The sequence below is a fragment of the Microtus oregoni genome, unplaced genomic scaffold (assembly GCF_018167655.1).
Source record: "Microtus oregoni isolate MIOR12 unplaced genomic scaffold, Mior012 000013F_ref0000133, whole genome shotgun sequence".
Classification (NCBI taxonomy): Eukaryota; Metazoa; Chordata; class Mammalia; order Rodentia; family Cricetidae; genus Microtus; species Microtus oregoni.
Genome location: NW_024543072.1, coordinates 41,209,144 through 41,226,900, shown reverse-complemented (window position 1 = coordinate 41,226,900; position 17,757 = coordinate 41,209,144). Strand labels below are relative to the sequence as shown.

Sequence of the window (17,757 nt, the reverse complement as noted above, 5' to 3'; positions counted from 1 at the left end):
TACTGGGATTACAAGTGTGCACTACCACATCTGTCTGGCTTTTTATGTAACTTTTCAGAATCAGCTTTACACATTGGTGCTTGAAAGGCAGACATTTTACTGACAGAGCTGTGCATGTCCCCAGCTCTCCAGAATGATCTGTCTTCTTTTTGTGTGCAGGAAATTAAAATAGCTACGTAACATCCTCAAGACCTAAGAAAAAGATCAAAGGGTCAGAGATGGAGCCTTGGGTTCCCCAGAGGCCATCTCAGCCGCAAGGGAGGCCCATGGTACCATCGATGGACACAAACCGTGGACTTCAGAGTGGACATTATAGACACCGTCCTCACCCTCAGTACAGTGGAGATAAATACAACCAATGGCAAGAAGCCCACAGGAACTCAAAGCCACAGCAGGACCCCAGGACGCAGGACCCAAGGGTGCAGGACCTCAGGGCTGACGACCAGGAGGCCCACTATGTACCCAGGCCTGGGAAATGGTCTCAACCTGTGTCTGGAGTGGACTACTTGGGAGGACCTTATCCTACTCAGTTGTACTCAAGGTATGACTTCTAGGGCTACAGTGGACCTATCTCTCCCGTGTACCTATGAATAGACTATTAATCATTCTGGTTTCCTGTTCACTTCCTTCTTCCTCCCTACCCTGTCCCCATTTCCTGGGGTTTGTTACGTAGAACTGGTTGTTGTCCAACTTAGGATCCTCCTGCTTCATTCAAGCCTCCCAAGTGCACTCGCCATCGGGCACTGCTCTCGCTAGCCTCTTATACCTCTCTTCCTTTCTTTGTCCAACTCCTCTTCTTCTCCCCCTCCCTCTCCTCCCTTCTCCTTTCTCTTCCTCTTCTTCTTTTTCTATCTGCTTTAGTTAAGATTTCTATTGCTGTGATAAAACACCTTGACAAAAAGCCATCTGGGGGGGGGGGAGGGTTTATTTCATCTTACTCTCATATCACGGTACGTCACTGAAGGAAATCAGGAGCCTGCCGGCAGAAACTGAAGCAGAGACCATGGAGGAATGCTGCTTACTCGCTTGTTCACCCTGAAATGCTCATGCTCAGTTTTCTTTCTTATACAACCCAGAACCACCTGTGTGTGTGTGTGTGTCTCACTGCCCCCAGTGGGCATCATCCCATATCAAACATTAGTCAAGAAAATGTCCTACAGACTTGCCTACAGACCAATCTTTTGGAGGCATTTTCTGAATTAAGAGCCTCCCCCTTCCAGATAGTTCTATATTTGTGTCGAGTTTGACAAACATGAGTGCACCCACTCTTCTCTATTGTCTTAGCTAAAATCTGTCTTGGCTTACTTGGTATTTGGTGACTGGTGACAGTGTTTCTCTCTTCATTATCTCAAGAAGAACTTTATAAAGCTGCTGTTGTGGTGTGACTGGGGTTGAGGGAGGGATAGAAGGTAGAATAGAAACGAGTAAATGGCGCCTCCATGTTTTGGAGCTGTTGAAGGCAGCAAGCATTTGTGGGCTGTGAAAAAGCTCTTCTTAAGACACTATGAAAGGCTTCACATTGTCTTTGATCTGAGCCCTATACCAACAGACAAGAGCCCCAGGGTCACCCAGAGAGGGGGACAGAAATGCAAAGATCAGTATTTAATGCTTGAGAACTTTAAGAAAAACTCACTTCAGAGAAGGCAAATTGTAGTAATAGGAGCGGCGGGGCTGCGTCCCTGACACCACAGCCGCCAGCTATCTTATGCCCTGAAATAACAACACACAAACTGTATTCATTTAAACACTGCTTGGCCCACTAGCTTTAGCCCTTAGTGGCTAATTCTGATATCCCGACCAACCCATCTCTAATAAACTGTGTAGCACCGGTCTTACTGGGAAAGATTCAGTATGTCTGACCTGGCGGCTTGCTTCATCGTGTGCGTCTCAGAGAGCAGAGCTATCGCGTCTGCCTGGAAGAGGGGAGCATGGCGTCTCTGAGCTCACTTCCTCTTCCTCCCAGCATTCTGTTCTGTTTACTCCACCCACCTATGTTCTAACCTATCAGGGCAAGCAGTTTCTCTATTTAATTAACCAATGACCTTCCTCCATCAGCAAATGCAGATTTTTCAGGCTGTAAGTGAGGAGATGGTGACCACAGAAATAATTCTGTGTTAGAGAACCTGGGGTTCCTGCTCCCCCAAAACCATAGCATGCCCAGAATATTGGAATCCACCATGCTTTCCTCTGCCTCCTCTAGCTAAGACTATGTCTATGTGTTCTATAGTTGAAGTTTGAAGTTATGGAATTTATGGTAAAGAATTTTGCCCCTGTGGTTATTATTAATTGGCAAACGCTAACAGCATAATGTTCTTTTCCCCAATTCCTCTGGGTTGTTGAGTTCTCAAGAGAAATTGAGTATGTCAAGGACAGAGACAATAAAAGCAATCGTGCTGAGGATAGTGTTGCTTTTGTCTGTAATATGCATGGGAATTCCAGCGGCACATTGTGTTCTTATACAATCACCTTAGGAAGATGCTTTTCTCAGTACCAGGGCTGGGGCTTCCAGGATTTTGGATGTGTATATATGGCAAGTAAAAATATTACTATAAAATAAAGAAGAATTATGAATAAACTACTTTTTAACAAGAACATTTTAAAGTATAAAGCATTTTTATTATAAAAATGCCAACTTTCTTATGAAGCAAAGGCTGTCCTCTGTTCTGATTCTGGATTTTCTGACTTAATGTGAATCAGGCAGATTCTGGACTGGGCAGCCATTCTGTCTTCTGAAGTTGTCTGGTTCATCCATGGCTTCTGGACTGGGCAGCCATTCTGCCTTCTGAAGTTGTCTGGTTCGTCCATGGATTCTGGACTGGGCAGCCATTCTGCCTTCTCAAGTTGTCTGGTTCATCAGTTTTCTTTGGTGTCTCCCTTTACTGCCATTGGTGGATGACTGGCTGTCTTTGTGATCTCTCAGGTCGGGCTACGAGGACCCCTATCAGAGGTACCACACTCCAACACCGAGGGAAGAGTATGTTTATGGAAATTATTACTACTATAGACATCCACAGCTACTGCAAGAAGAAAGAGGTATGAAGTAATCTCCAGTGCCTTTGGGGACTGGAGATGCACGGGTGGTCTTCCGACACAGCCAGGGACCACTGGAGCCGTGTTTGGAGACCTCGCCCTTTAATGATACCGAAACTACCCTTATGTTACTAGTTCTCTGGATAGTGTATACTTCATCCACATTTTTCTCTAATTTCTTCTTGTAGCAAAGGTTATATTTACTGATTAAGTAACAGTAAAATTAGCTTTTAAGCCCATCTGGTATGCTGAGCTATAATACTACTGCAATAATCACTTTCTTCTGGGGACAGCAGATGCATCCCAATGGGAGTTTCATACCCTATACCCCCACATAACAGGGTATTATATTGTGTGTAAATACATGAAGCCATGCAAACTGATTCGGAGCATCTTGGGGGCTTTCATTATTAGCTTTCACTTATCAGTTGACTCAGTTTGATAGATATGTTTTTTACTTACTGTAATGCAACACCTCAGGTTCATGTCTCTCTAGTATCTTTCTAAACGGACTTTCAGAAGCAGCAAGTGACCTGTCTTTGCTTTGCTTTCTCTGAGGGTGCAGTGGCAAGGCAAGGGAGTCCTTACATCTGGAATGAAGATTCTGGAGATCAAAAGTATTTCAACGAGCGTCATCGTGAAAAGCGCAACAGTCCCTATGGGACAAATAGTGAGACTCAATTCCAGTAAGTGAAAGGACAAGCCATGCTGATAAGATTTAGTTAGATTCCATTAAGGACAACCTTAGGGCACCTGGTGGTAGTCCCTGACCTATGGAAGATACTCTGCTTTTGCTCCAGCCACAGGGATAGGAGGATAATAAGTCAAGGTGGCCCAGGGCAACTATTGGGACTAATCCTGGGAAAGCCATTGTTGTCTCCGAGAGCTGTCTACAGCACTAGTCTACATCCTGTAAAATTACTTGTGGCCAAATCTAAAGGCCAAATCCTATATCAGCCTTAGAAACAATGTCATCTTGCAATAATTGTTATGGCTGGGGCCTTTCTGAGGCTGTAGAGCTTCTCTGTTCCCTCTCTCTGCTCCTAAGCATGAAACGTCCTCCTGGCACATGGCCCAGAAGGGAAGAGACTTTACCGAAGCATTTAGCCTGGTACCCTTAGCCTTGGAATTCACTGATACAAGGGCTATGACTTAAGCTTTTCCAGGAGGGTAGGCTGTAGCGACCAGCCACTCTCTGTAAAGTCTGGGTCACTTCTAATAACTGTGTGGAACCCAAACATTCCATCTTTCTAATACACTGAAGTGGGGAAAGAAAGGAAATGCTTTTCGCTGTAGCCCTGAAACTGGCCTGACACCTGCCCATTCCAAGCACCAGGCCAGCCTCCAGCAGAGCGTATTCCAGCCTTGCTGGCTTGCCCAGGACCAGTCTCAACACCGCTGTCCTGTTGCTGCAGGCTTACCAGCAAGAATCCCTATGAAGACAGCCTCGCTTCTGTCTCTGGACAGCAACAGCCTGGAGAGTTCTTTCCAGAGAACGATTCCCAGAAACAAAAGGTAACCTAAAGTGGCAGGGCCTGGAGGCCTGTGGCCATGTATTAAGTCTCCTTGCTGGTCTGCAGCTGCCAGCAGAGTCCCCACTCACCCCCACTTTCCTCTGCCTTCCCTTTTCACTCTTACCAGTCCAAGGTCCTGATCTGACCTAGTCCTGTTTTGTCAAGTGGGCAGGACTTAATTCATCATGAAGTTCTTGAAAAGAGTTAGGTGTTCAGCACCCCAGGGTAACAGAGGTTTAGAAAGTGAAGGATTGTTAGGACCTTTTAATTTAAGATTGAAAAGCAACCTCAAAATCTTTCCTGACTCTTTAACATCTTTTCTCTAAGATCCTAATCCATGCGCCATCTAGGTCACAAAATATAGCTCTTAGTAATATTGAGATAAATATTTCATTACAGTAATTTTAGATTTATAGACAAGTAGCAAAACTATTGTAGAGATGAGTTCTTAATTTTTGACAGGTTCTGTTTAGTTTGCTTCTCCCTGATTAGATCTGCGTGATTTTTTTTTGTGTGTGTACATAGATAATTTTTCTGTACCTAATTCTCACTAGGATGGGGATAGGTGACGGATGCTAAAACCACAATGTGTGAACAGCACTTTACAGTGTACAAGGAGCCTTTGAATACACCATTTTATTCATCTCTCCTGGAGCACAAATTTCTTGTACACTTGTCTGCAGGGAATGTACATTATCCAGACATGAATGGCTGGCGTATTAGTTAGTAACCTGTATAGGACAGCTATCCTAAATTTATATTGCAGATGAAAGTATTGAGCTGGGAAAGCCAAAGTCACCTGTTTAAGGTCCTAGAAACATAGTGACGGAAACTAAGTCTGAATTCTAAGTTACTTAACCCCACTAGGCCATACTCAGTGGGGTAATACTATCTTCTTCCAATGAATTCACGTTCACTGTGTTTAGTGGAAAGTTTGAGTTTTGTTTCTTTGAAGGAAGTGGAAGGACAAGCTCTCTGGCACTCCTTCCTAGAGAATTTCATTGCTTTTCTTTTCCCCCCCAGCCATCACTGACTGGCAGGTCCAACCTTCTTCAGCATCAGGAGTCTGGCCTCAGCTCTAGCAGTTATGAGCTCAGTCAGTACATGGCAGATGTCCCCGAATATGAACCCATGGGATCAGCGACTTGGAGACCCATTCAGCCTGGTGGGTACCAAGTGGTCATGGAACTGTTTGATTCCAGTAAGGATGAGGAACGGTTGGGTCATGAGGAAGGTTACCCTTCTGTACTTCCAGTATTGGGTCTTTGATCACCGTATTGGCTTATGCAGGTCTCCCAGGCAGAGAAGCCGACTTTGGATCCCTCTCCCACATCTTCTCTAGTGATGGAACTTGTATCACAGATAGCTCTTAGAAGGGAACACTGCTCCTAGTCATCATTATTTTGGGCCAGGAGGCACTCTGGGGTTCTTTTAAGCAACAAGTAAGGAAAATGAAGACCAGAGAGGACTGATGAAGTGAATTGAGGACACAATGTGTAAATGCCAGTCTGGAGGCTTACCTCATGTATAGAAACACTGCAGTAGAGGCTGCTTGTCCTTTGACCACTCTTGAGACTCTGAGACGAGTGCATTATCATTTGGACCAAATAATAATCTTTGTATTGCAATCTGACATATTCTTAGAGTTTCAAATCGGACTAGAGCCTCACTTTTTCTAACCAGGTATCCCACACAGCGTCTCACCTTGGCCCAGGTGGAATTTGAACAGAAGTGTTTCCATGATGTCTTTCTTAACCAAAGAGCAGCGACAGGAAACCTAACAAGTTTCCACATGTGTCTCTTGGCTAGATGATGCCTCAGCAGCCGTTCCCAAGGCACCCATGAAGTTTTATGTTCCCCACGTGTCTGTGAGTTTTGGGCCAGGAGGCCAGCTAGTTTGGGTGTCCCCCAACTCTCCTGCTGATGGACAAACAGCCCTGGTTGAAGTACACAGCATGGAGGTAATCAGGGTGTCGGGCCTTGGGGGTGCAAGTACTCTGCTCAACCCAGTGGTTCTTCTCAGGCCTCTACTTTCCTGGAGGCTGGTGTGGCAGGAATGGGTGGGCTTTTCTTAGAAGCAGTACTAGGCTTATATTTTCCCTGAGATGCTCGCGGCTCATCTTCAACAAGGTAACTGCCTCCAAAAGTGTCTGAGCCACACCATCGGACCATAGCCATGAATCTGATACTGGATTTGACTGCTGGGTACAGGGTGGAAAGGTCTTGGGGACCTAATTTATTTTCTGGTCCAGGTTATCCTTAATGATTCTGAGGATCAAGAGGAGATGAGAGGTTTCCCAGGACCCCTCAGCAGGTAAAGTACGGCAAGAGCTGTTAAGGGAGAGCATGGTGTATGGTGTGTGTGTGTGTGTGTGTGTGTGTGTGTGGTGTAAGCACACATGTATGAAGGTGTGTGTATGCATGTACACACATGCAGACGTCAGAGAAAGGCATTTATTTTTTTTTCCTCTTTTGATCTTTCATCTTCTTTCTCTTGGTTTTTGAGACAGGGCATTTCACCAAACCTGAAGCTTGCCATTTTGGCTAGGCTGTCTGGCCAGTGGGCTCCTAGAAAATACCTATCTCTGTTCCCCAAACTCTGGTGTTACAGGCACATGTATCCATACCTGGCTTTGATGTGGGCACTTGGGATTTGAACTCATGTCCTCTTGCTTTCACGGCAACAGTTCTTACCCACTAAGCTACATTCCCCAACTCTTAAGTAAAGGCTTTGAAAGCTGGGATGTCTTCCTGCCTGGGTCTTGGTTTCCACAGAAGAAACTATCTATCTTATTTGGAATAGATTTTTCTGTTCAGTAAACAGAAAAGAGGTGGCTCAAGTAATTTTGACAAGCCGCTTCGTATTTGAAGGGCAGAAAGAAAATCTGGCTTAATAAGTTGGACATCTAAAATCATTTCGTAGAGGTTACTTGGCCAGAAGCTTTAGTGTCCTGTGTACTTCACAGGTGTTAGTGGGGAAACCGCATAGCCTGGGAAAACATTCTTGAAATTGCTTTTGCGAGCTGCAACCCTGCTTTCCAATTCCCTGACATTGTGAACGTCTGCCCTCTGCAGGAATGAACTGGAACTGCTTTCACATTTCCAGGCACTTTTCTGTTGTGATGTTGTCCAGGCCTTTAGTTGTGAGTCGTGGGTGGGCGTCAGAGGGCCAGCACCCCAGGTATCCTGCTAACTGGTGGTTCACCAGTTCTCTCTGAGTTTTCCCTCGAGAAAGTATATAGCACTTACCTTACCTACTCCAAAGGTGGTGGCTGTGAGACTCTAGCCATATGGAAGCCCACACTGAATGGCACCACTACTAGATACACATAATCCTATCTAGAAGCTTGGTCCTTAGAAAGTCCCATATCACAACTGAAGGCTCCTTCAAGTCAAAATGAGTGTTATGGTGTATGCGTGTGTGTGTATTTATGTGTGCACAAACGAGGCCAGAGAACAACTTCAAGGATCATTCTCGAGGTGGCAAACAACACCCTACCTTCAGTCTCCACATCTTACTTGTAGGTATGGAGAGAACCGAGCTGTATATTAAACAGTATGGCGTTGGCCCCACTTGGCGCTGGCTTGTTGAATGTTCTTGAGCATGTCATGCTGTCCACTTAATGAGCATTTATGTGGATATGTAGCATATTATGTCACACAGTTTGTTTATTCCTTTCTGTATGAAGGTGGTTTCTTTTATTAGTCCTGTCTTAAGGAGGGGAAGACACAGGTTCAGAGGGGGTGAGATGTTTGTGTTAGTTGAGAGGGGGTAGGGCAGACATGGTCCCAGTCTTGTATGACTTTCAACAGAGTCCTTATCTGCCATTCAGAGAAGTCACTTAAGGTCTCCGGGTTTCATTGTCCTCATCTGAAAGATAGAAAGATTCACAAAGAGAATCTCTGAAACTCCTTTCTGTTCTGTCGGGAAACAAAACAATGTTGTGGTCCCAGGCTTCCAGTCCTGGGCTGTCAGGCTTCCGCCACATAAACCAGTTCATTGTACAGGGAGCCTGAACCCCTGAACAGGGACAGTCAGTCTGCTTAGGCCTTGCTTCCTGAATTGCCTCACAGGGAGGACATACACAAGGTGGATATCATGACGTTTTGCCAGAAGAAAGCAGCTCAGTGTCTCAAATCTGAGACACCAGGGAGCAGGGACTCGGCTCTACTTTGGCACCTGCTGGTTCTCCTTTGTCGACAGAATGGGGTGAGTCGCTGCTTTGCTTGATATTGGGGACAGAGGAAAGCCAGGCTGAAGTTCCAGTCTTCATGGGAGTTGGTGTATGTCACAATTATAAAAGGCAGTCTCTAAGCAGCACCATTGCTCAGAGGGGATGCCCCTGCCAGTTTGCCAATGCTGACCTTTCCTGGAGAGCATCTTCCCACTGACTGGGGTTTGTTATACAGACCCTGGATTATTGCACCAACCATACAATACACCTGTGAGTGGTTCCAGGGAGGTTTGCTGGTGCCTACAGGCAGAGAGTAACAGCCAGTAGTAGTGAAGCTGATGTCTGACATTCAGTCATTCACGAAAGGTCTATGGTATATTTGCATGACGGTCTCAGGAAGAAGGCAGAGGCCCGGCTGCCTTCCTTCTTTAACCGGGGGAGAGGCAGCCTGGGGACGAATAGGATCGCCCCACAGGATGACTCTCTTTACCTTCCAGTCCATGGTGGGGTCTGACATTGCTGAGCTGCTGATGCAAGACTGCAAGAAGCTGGAGAAGTACAAGAGGCAGCCCCCAGTGGCCAACCTCATCAGTCTGACAGACGAGGACTGGCCGGTGTTGAACTCTGGGACTCGCAACCTGCTTACGGGGGAGATTCCCCCCAGCGTGGAGACACCAGCGCAGATTGTGGAGAAGTTCACCAAGTTGCTCTACTATGGAAGGAAGAAGGTGAGAACACCTTTCTCCCAGACTTCCTTTGGACGAGCGACTACCACCCCTTACCCCGTCTCCCTCTCCTCCAATGATATGACTAGAATACACTTCTTTTAGAGCATGGGAGATATTCAGAAAGTTATGGTGAGAAAAATAAAAAAACATAGGTGTTTGCCGTTCACACCTGCAGTGTTCATCTGTCCTACTGTTGATAGAAGGCAGCATCTGTTCACATTCCATTCATTTACTCCTAGCGTTTCCCCACTGAAAATCAGTTTAAGTCACATAGACAAGCCAGGCATGGTGGTGCATTCATCCGGCTGAGGTAGGCAAGACTGTGATAGGAGGCCAGCCTAAACTATAAAGGGAGACCCTGTCTCGAAACAGATAAACAACCCCAAAGGAACACGTAATTGTTTATTTCTTTTTACATGTAATGTTACATGGTAAAGTATCCTAACGACATTAAATATGTTTGAATAGTACAATTTTAGTATTTTTGTAGTGTTAATAATTCAACTCAGTGCCTTGTATGTTCTTGACAAGTACTTACAAACAAACAAACAAACAAACATTCTAGGGCTGGAGAGATGGCTCATGTTTACGGGTCCTCTAAAGGACCTGAATTCAGTTCCCAGTGCCCACGATGGGCAGCTCACAACAATTTATAGTTCCAGTTCCATGGGAACTCAACACCTCTATCCTAAGTGGGCACCTGAACTCGTGTGAATGTCCCCCTCCCATACACATAATTTAAACATAGCAACTTAGTTTATGGGGAGATTACTTATGAATGATATCCCTGCCACTGGATCTCAGGCATTCTCATCAACTCTGAATGCTTTCATATAATGGGTGGAGAGGGTCGCTTATTTAATTTTGAGTTGTGGTCATGTTTTATACAAGTCATGAAGTGAATCTGAAATTAGAGCTCTTATGATCCATTTACCTCCCAATAACTGGAGACGAAGCCTTCAGCCCATGGGCCTTTGGTGGGGTACACTTCATATTCAAGCTAGGACATCACTGTCATTTTTGTCCACTATGAGAGAACATATGTAAGATCAATTTCTAGCAGCAGAGGTGCTGGGTCAAAGGGTACGTGGTTTATAATTTTGATAGCTACTGAAAAATTGCCTCTTAGGGTGCATCATTAGCTCCGTGAACAAAGGGTGAAACCATTGCTTTGTATCCTCACCAAAGCCTGCACACTTGTGGTCTGTGCCTGTCCTAAAGGTGGAAAAATACAATTCAGTGTATATATTTACACTTCTGTTATTATGAATGAAATTAGCTTTTCCCCTGTGATGAACTTTTCACAGGCTTCCCACCTTTTCCTGTAGAGCACCTTTTATCAGTGCGTGCTGAATTGCCTGTGCTCTTCAGATCTTTAAGATGTTCAGTTTTAAACTGAAAACCTTTTTTTTTGGATGTGTGTCATATTTAGTTAGTTTCCGCCCATTTTCAAATTAATTAATAGAAACAAAGTTGAGTTAGTTTTGTGACTTCGGCATTTTAAAAGATTTATTTATTTTTATTGTATGTGTGAGTGCCCGCATGTACATCTGTGCACCATGGGCATGCCTGGTGCCTAGGAAGGCCAGAAGATGGTGTCAGGTCCCTGGAACTGGAGTTACAGGTGGCTGTGTGCCATTACATGAGTGTTGGGATTTGAACTTGGGTCCTCTGTAAGAGCCTCAAGTGCTCTTAACTGCTGTGCCATATCTCCGGCCCCTTCTTTGAAATTTTAATATTTTATCTATTGAGTTTTTAAACATGATGTTTTCTTTTATGGGGACACTTAACATAATAACTTATAAAAACAAGTAGTATCAAATTACAGCCATTTTTTATACATCCATTATCTAGCAGGGAATTGTGCTTTTCTCAGTGATCCATTTATTCTATTAAAACAAAGCAAAACAGAAAACCCATCTGCAGTACTATTTCTTGCCCAGTGAGGCATACAGGATAAATCAGTTCTGAACTTTTCCTTCAAGAAAGATGAACAATATCTATAATAACAACAATAACAAAGCAGAGCTTAAAAATTATTTTTTACCCACCAGGCACTAACTCAATATCTTTTATGTGTGATCTGATTTATCTCCATAGAAACCTGTGTGGTAGGGTCTGGTTTTGTTTTGTTGATTTACAGGTTGGGCAGTTAGATTTAGATGTGGGACTTGGATCTGGGTAGCGTGAGCCTGAACATGGGCTTCTGGGTACCTCACCACACTGAGTGATAGATGGAGCAGTGGGGGTGTCTACAGGATGATGAATGAGGAGTGGGTATCAAGATACCTTCATTCATATTTGACTCAGGTATCATTTTTGGAATTTAATATTCTTGACAGCTTTGATATAAGTTCTCAAGTTCTTTACTTATAAAATTTATTTTTGGAGTGGGCAGAATTTTGAGTCAGCTAATAATTCTCAACCAACCCATTGGTCACTTTTTTAAAAAAACAAATAAAAAAGAATTATGAAATAGTTAAAGTATGCTTTAAAAAAAAAGGTTGTCCTAATGCCATTTTCTTCACTTGTTCTGGACCTGAGGCTGAATTCCTTAATTGTGATGATTAAATTTGCCCTCTCTATTCAATAAGATTACATGGAGATATGCTGGGATAATAAAGATACTTGTTATATGGAAGTAGCATTATCTCTTTAGTGACCTCCTGCCAGAAATCACGCGTTTTTTTCCTACCAAGGAAGTTATTAATACCAGCTCAAAACCTCAACTATAAACTGAATCAAAAAGGCACATATGTATGTGTGTTTTAAAGTTTGCAGCTTTATCCCTCTTTCTCAATGGCGCTACCAATGCATCCTGAGACAGCATCTGAGAGTCAGCACTCTCTGCATTGGGCTTATTATGGGCTAGCTCCCATGAGCTTAGGCACAGTAGCCAGTCGGTTAACCCTCCTCCACAATGTCAGACTCAGGATGTGGCGGTCCTCACCATTGTCAGCTTAGAATTTCCAAGGTTCTCCAGGAGTCCTTTTCCTTGCAGCTACCTGATGGGGTGAGGCATACTAGGAATGAGTGTGAATGACTTTATGGGCCCAGCCTAGAAGTGGCGCTGTTATTCTCGTGCCGTGGCTCAGGCTCAGCCTCACGCAGGAGGCAATGAGGTGGGGAATGTCCAGCTTTGTGCCTAGGAAGGAAGACGTCCCCTCTGCCACAGCGTTTAAAAAGGACACTGTTCTTTAATAGGGCCACAACAATACATTTGGAATGAACTCTTTCCCTTGGTTTTGGCAGTTAGGGTTTTAGAAGTATTTTGTAGCTGATACTAAAAAGATGAGACTGCCTGGGACCGTGTTTGAAGAGTAGCTAATGCCATGTCCTAATGGATGATGGCTGGAGGAGAGAGTAACACCATGCTGAGTGAAGCCCGCACTCCCGTTCTCCCTTCTTCATTTTCTACATTTCCCTGGGATTTCTATTGCTTGGAGTACAGAACTGCCTACGCATGGAAATTCGTTGTTTTTATTGGATGGAGATGAGCAAGGTACTATTGTTTGCCATTCTTTGCTTTTCAGGAGGCCTTGGAATGGGCTATGAAGAACCACTTGTGGGGCCATGCTCTGTTCCTAGCCAGTAAGATGGACCCAAGGACCTACAACTGGGTCATGAGTGGGTGAGTCTTGCTTGCAAAGACCAGAAATGCAGATCAGCCTCCTTTCCAAAGGTGGTGTGTGTGTGTGTGTGTGTGTGTGTGTGTGTGTGTAGGGGAGAAATAAAAAAATTCATTGAAAAGTTCCATACACAGCTGCCCAAGTTCTCTTTACTGAGATGGGTGTAGCATTTTTCATTTCCAGATTCCCCTCTCCTCTCCTCTCCTCTCCTCTCCTCTCCTGCCGTTTCCTCCCCTCTCTTCCTGTTCCCTTCCCCCTTCTGTCCCCTCCCCTTCCCTCCTCTCTTCTCTCCTCTCTTCCCTCCCTCCTTCCTCCTCTCCTCTCCTCTCCTCTCCTCTCCTCTCCTCTCCTCTCCTCTCCTCCCTCCCTCCCTTCCCCTCTCCTCCCTTTACCTCTATTCCCCTTCCCTACTGTCTTCTCTCATCTCCATTCCTCCCATCTTCTCTCCTCCCCCCTTCTCCTCTCTCCTTCCCATCCCCTCCCCCTCTCCTTTCTTTCTACCCTCTCCCCTCCTTTCCTCTTCCCTTCCCTCTCTCCCTCTCCCTCTGCTCCCCTCTCTTCTTCCTGCTCATTCTCCTTTTCCCCAGCCTCCCAAGTACCGGGATTATAAGCATACTACCTTCATGCTCAGTTCTCAAGATTATTCATTTTTAAACATTTATTTATTTATTTATTTATTATGCATGTCTCTCTGCGTGTGTGTGTGTGTGTGTGTGTGTGTGTGTGCATGTGCTGCAGACTATGTGTGGAGGCCAGAGAAATATTTGTGGGAGTTAATTCTCTTCTTCCATCATGTAGATCCAGGGCATCCAAACTTAGGTCATCAAGCTTGGCAGAGAGTAGCTTTACCTACTAAGCAATTTCACTGGCCATAGATTCTTATAACTTAGGCAAAGAAGCATTCTTCAAACCTGTTTAAATGGAATGAAACATTTTTGGCAAAATTCCTCAGGCACTAGAATTTCTGAGAATTCTGAATATTCTACACTGTAGTCCTCTGTGGGAGGGGCTGCTTTAGACAGTTTCATTAGGAAAGGAAGGGTGGGGGATCACTTAAGTGTAGCTGATGGAGCCTGGAGGCAAGGGGATTATGATTTAAGAAAGAGTCCAGGGCTTGGTCTTGCACCGAGGCTGTGGCTTCTGAAGGGCTGGTAGGATAGGAGCTGGTATGGCATGTATATGAGCCATGGTAGGATAGGCATTAATTGGGCTGGGACTATTGAGAGAAGAGGCGTACTTGGTAAGGAATCATAGCTGACAGTGAACCAGGTGCCATGATAGACCCTGGAGAACGACCAAGCCAACATAAGGTAGGGACAGAAGCACAGCACACAGCCTGTGGTAATTGGGAGGACATGTAGCAGTGGGGAGTCAGTGTGGAGGAGGTGTTGTGTCTAGGTGGACATTGTAGGGGAGTTTCTATGTGAGTCTGCCACACTCTTGCATATCATGGGTGGCAGGAGTGAGGGGGGGCCTCCTGTAAGAACAGGTTTGGGTCAGAGTCTGACAAAGATGGCCTTGTGCATTTTACCTTCTAGGGCTGGCTGAGGCTGTGGAGACAACCCTCTGAACCTAGGCTGACTTGGCCGTAAATGCTGTTGGGTAGAGAGTTGGCTGAGGGGGCATACCCTCTGCTTTAAGTTCTGTGTTCCTGTTGGCAGCCATACTGCCTGGTGGCTTGTTCTTCATGATGGTCTCAGTGAGACTCCTTATTACCTTAACTCCATCTTCCCAGGCACAAGCAATGCCACCCTCTCTCCATTATGGCCCTAGGCTAGAGTGGATGGCACGCTGCTGTCTGGAACGCCAAGTGTGCCGGGCTCCCGTGGCAAGGGCGCTATTAAGCAAAAGATGGTGATCTGAGGGACGATTTTCCCTTTGGGTTTTGGAAATGAACATCCCATATCCCTGCGTCGAAGCATACATCTCTGCTACAGAGTTTTGCCTTGGGCCATTGATTTTTGATGGGGCCCAGTGAATTGTGAAAAATATCTCTTACTGAGTGTGCTTAAATCTCAAATCAGCTGTAGAGCTTATTATATCCTTGTTAAGCATATCCCACAGTTTGTCATCAGCAGGCTCATTTCTGGTCCCTCTTCTACGCCTCTTTGGTTATTGAAAATGGCTATTTAGTGCTTGTGAGTCAAGGCTCTACAGACCCAGGCTCGAGATGAGCCGGAAAAATGATGCTTAGTGGGATGGGTTTGGTGAAAAGGAACTGAGGGTGGCTGGGAAGGGGGGGCAGATGGAGAAGAGCTTCCACGTTCACTGCAGGGCTACCCAGATGACCTAGAGATGTGGCAGGTCAGCTCACTGATAGAAGGCATTTAGAAGTGCCTACTCAAAAATCAGGGCATTAGGGAAAAAAATCCAAAAATGTATCCTGGAAAAATGAAGTCTACTTGGGGGAGTGTGATGTGTTAAAGATGTGGTTGATCGTCTGTCAAAGGCCACAAGGGCAGAGAGAAGCCTGCATTCCAAAACGGAAGTGCCTGTCAAGTGGAATATTCAGGCCTGCGTACTGGTGATGGGTTCCCTCTGGGCTTGACTCCCCACTGACTCTCCTTTCTGCTCACAGCTTCACCAGCACGCTGGCACTTAATGACCCCCTGCAGACCCTCTTCCAGCTCCTGTCAGGAAGGATTCCACAAGCAGCCACGGTAAGGTACTCTCTGTGACAGGCTTCTTTCTATGCCCCAGAGTCCTAAGGGTTGGGAGTGGGCTGTTGAGGCCTACCTGGGAATGTAGCACTCACTACCTTTCCAGATGAGGCATGGATGATAGTTTATTAATTATCTACAGCGTGCTTGACCCATAGACGATCTGATACATAGCAGCTGGTTTCATTCATGGAGATAGGAGTTATTATCCCTGCTTTTGCAGGCACAGAAACAGAAGTACCGAGGTGTAAAAATGGCTCAGTTATGGAGCTAATGAGGAATGGGGTCATGACTGGCTCAGGTTTACCTGGTTCCAAAGACCTTACTTTTGCCACAGTGCCTGATTGCGCAAGAGCTGTTGTTTTGCACAGCAATCCTCCAGAACTGGACATGTTGGACTTTGTGCTTTTGGAGTTGAATGTGGCTGAGAAGGTGGAGGTCTGCTTGAGACTGTCTCCACTATAGCAGATCGATCTTTTTGAGCCAATGTGTTCTTTTCTGATCCAATAACTTTACCAGCATGTATCTTGGCATTGACTGTCTGGGTCTGTTTTTTTTTTCTCCCTGGCAATACCTTATACCTGTTGTTTAATATAAACATTCATGCCTTAAAATTCAGGAACATCTTCTTGGATTATATCTTTCAATATTTATTTTGGTTTCATTTCCAGGAATTCCATGTCTATTTCACATGTATAAACTTTATATATATGTGTGAGTTATAGAGATATTCTTATTTCCTTTCTGAGACCCATGCTGACTTTGAACTCAGTGTGTGACTTAGGATAATCTTGAACTCCTGATCTTCCTGTCACCGTCTCCCCAGTGTTAGGCTTCCAAACATGTGCCACTGTACTTGACTTTTACATTTTTCTCTCCCTCCTCCATCCTTCCTTTGCCTACCCTGTCTTTCCTTCTTCTCTTTTCTTGCCTCTGTCCTTCACTGTTTTCCCCAGTGTCTCTTGCTCATTTGTTCTAACATTTTTGTCAATGTTTCTTTAACATTTCCCCCATTCCTTGCCTGAGCACTTCCTGTTAGGTACCGTCTCTTTCCTGGGCTCCTTTATGTTCTCGCTGCATAGAAGTATTAGTTCATCACCTCTGTTCCTGCCCAATGCTTTGCCATTCCATCTCCATCACTTTTGAGAGCCATATCTTATATTTGAAGCTTGAGTTTTGGCTATTAACGGGTTTTCATGAAAATGAATTTAACCTTTTCCTTTCTCTCTCTCTCTCTCTCTCTCTCTTTCTCTTTCTTTTTTGACATTCTTTTTGCTGTGGATAATTCTAAGAAAAGAACAGTAAAGAGAAATGATGCCTTCTGTCTCCCACCATTAAACCATTGGGCTATTTTGGAATATAGGGTAAGCTTCACAATTCAGCTAAAAGGAAGCTTTAGCACTGCAATGAAATTGCACCGTGTCAGGAAGCACCTAATGGAGAAAGTGATATAATTAGCCTGTGGTCTATTGGGCTTCAGCGAGGAGGGAGAGTTAGCTAATTTTCCCTGCTCTTAGATAAGGGAGCTAAGGCTCCACAATGATGTGCTGTTGCTGTATTCCATCTTAGAGTGTGAGAACTTCCTAGCCCCTTAAATCGAATACAAAGCTACCTTTCTGCTGCATGGGTGGCATCGTGGGAGAGGCATGTCTACTGGATGTACTGATGTGGGTTTCATTGCAGGCATAAGCTTGACTTTTCTCACTACTTCTAGGCAAACTTGGCTGCTATTTAATATTACTGTTTTTCACTTTGTGGAGATTTTGATGGCCAAGCAGTTATTGTGACTTTAAAGGAACAAGAATGTCTGAGCCTGGCAGCCACCATGCTTGCATGTCTATCCCATTAAGGAAATTAGTCAATGAATTCTCCCCCACCCTAATCAGCTTTATACGACTCCCCGCTCCTTGCTCTAAACCAGGGGGGAGGATGGCTTCCAAGATTATTTTCTTTTTGTAGAAAGTTTTTCTTTCTTTTTCTGTTACGTTCTTGCAGATCCAGCAAGAAGAGGCCTGGCTTAT

At 44.9% G+C, this 17,757-nt stretch overlaps 1 protein-coding gene across 6 annotated transcripts in view; it reads left to right on the top strand.

Annotated features, from left to right (window-relative positions):
- The window catches only part of Sec16b (SEC16 homolog B, endoplasmic reticulum export factor), a 43,467-nt gene that overhangs the window by 3,539 nt on the left and 22,171 nt on the right, over positions 1-17,757 (top strand). For all 6 annotated transcript variants that reach the window (XM_041662641.1, XM_041662636.1, XM_041662637.1 and 3 more), the window contains exons 2-12: positions 160-541; positions 2,921-3,033; positions 3,596-3,716; positions 4,446-4,545; positions 5,568-5,709; positions 6,354-6,505; positions 6,797-6,858; positions 8,619-8,754; positions 9,217-9,447; positions 12,981-13,078; positions 15,655-15,736. In XM_041662641.1, the coding sequence (XP_041518575.1) occupies positions 219-541; positions 2,921-3,033; positions 3,596-3,716; positions 4,446-4,545; positions 5,568-5,709; positions 6,354-6,505; positions 6,797-6,858; positions 8,619-8,754; positions 9,217-9,447; positions 12,981-13,078; positions 15,655-15,736 (1,560 nt within the window). In that variant the 5' untranslated portion in view covers positions 160-218. The remainder of the gene's footprint in view (positions 1-159; positions 542-2,920; positions 3,034-3,595; positions 3,717-4,445; positions 4,546-5,567; positions 5,710-6,353; positions 6,506-6,796; positions 6,859-8,618; positions 8,755-9,216; positions 9,448-12,980; positions 13,079-15,654; positions 15,737-17,757) is intronic.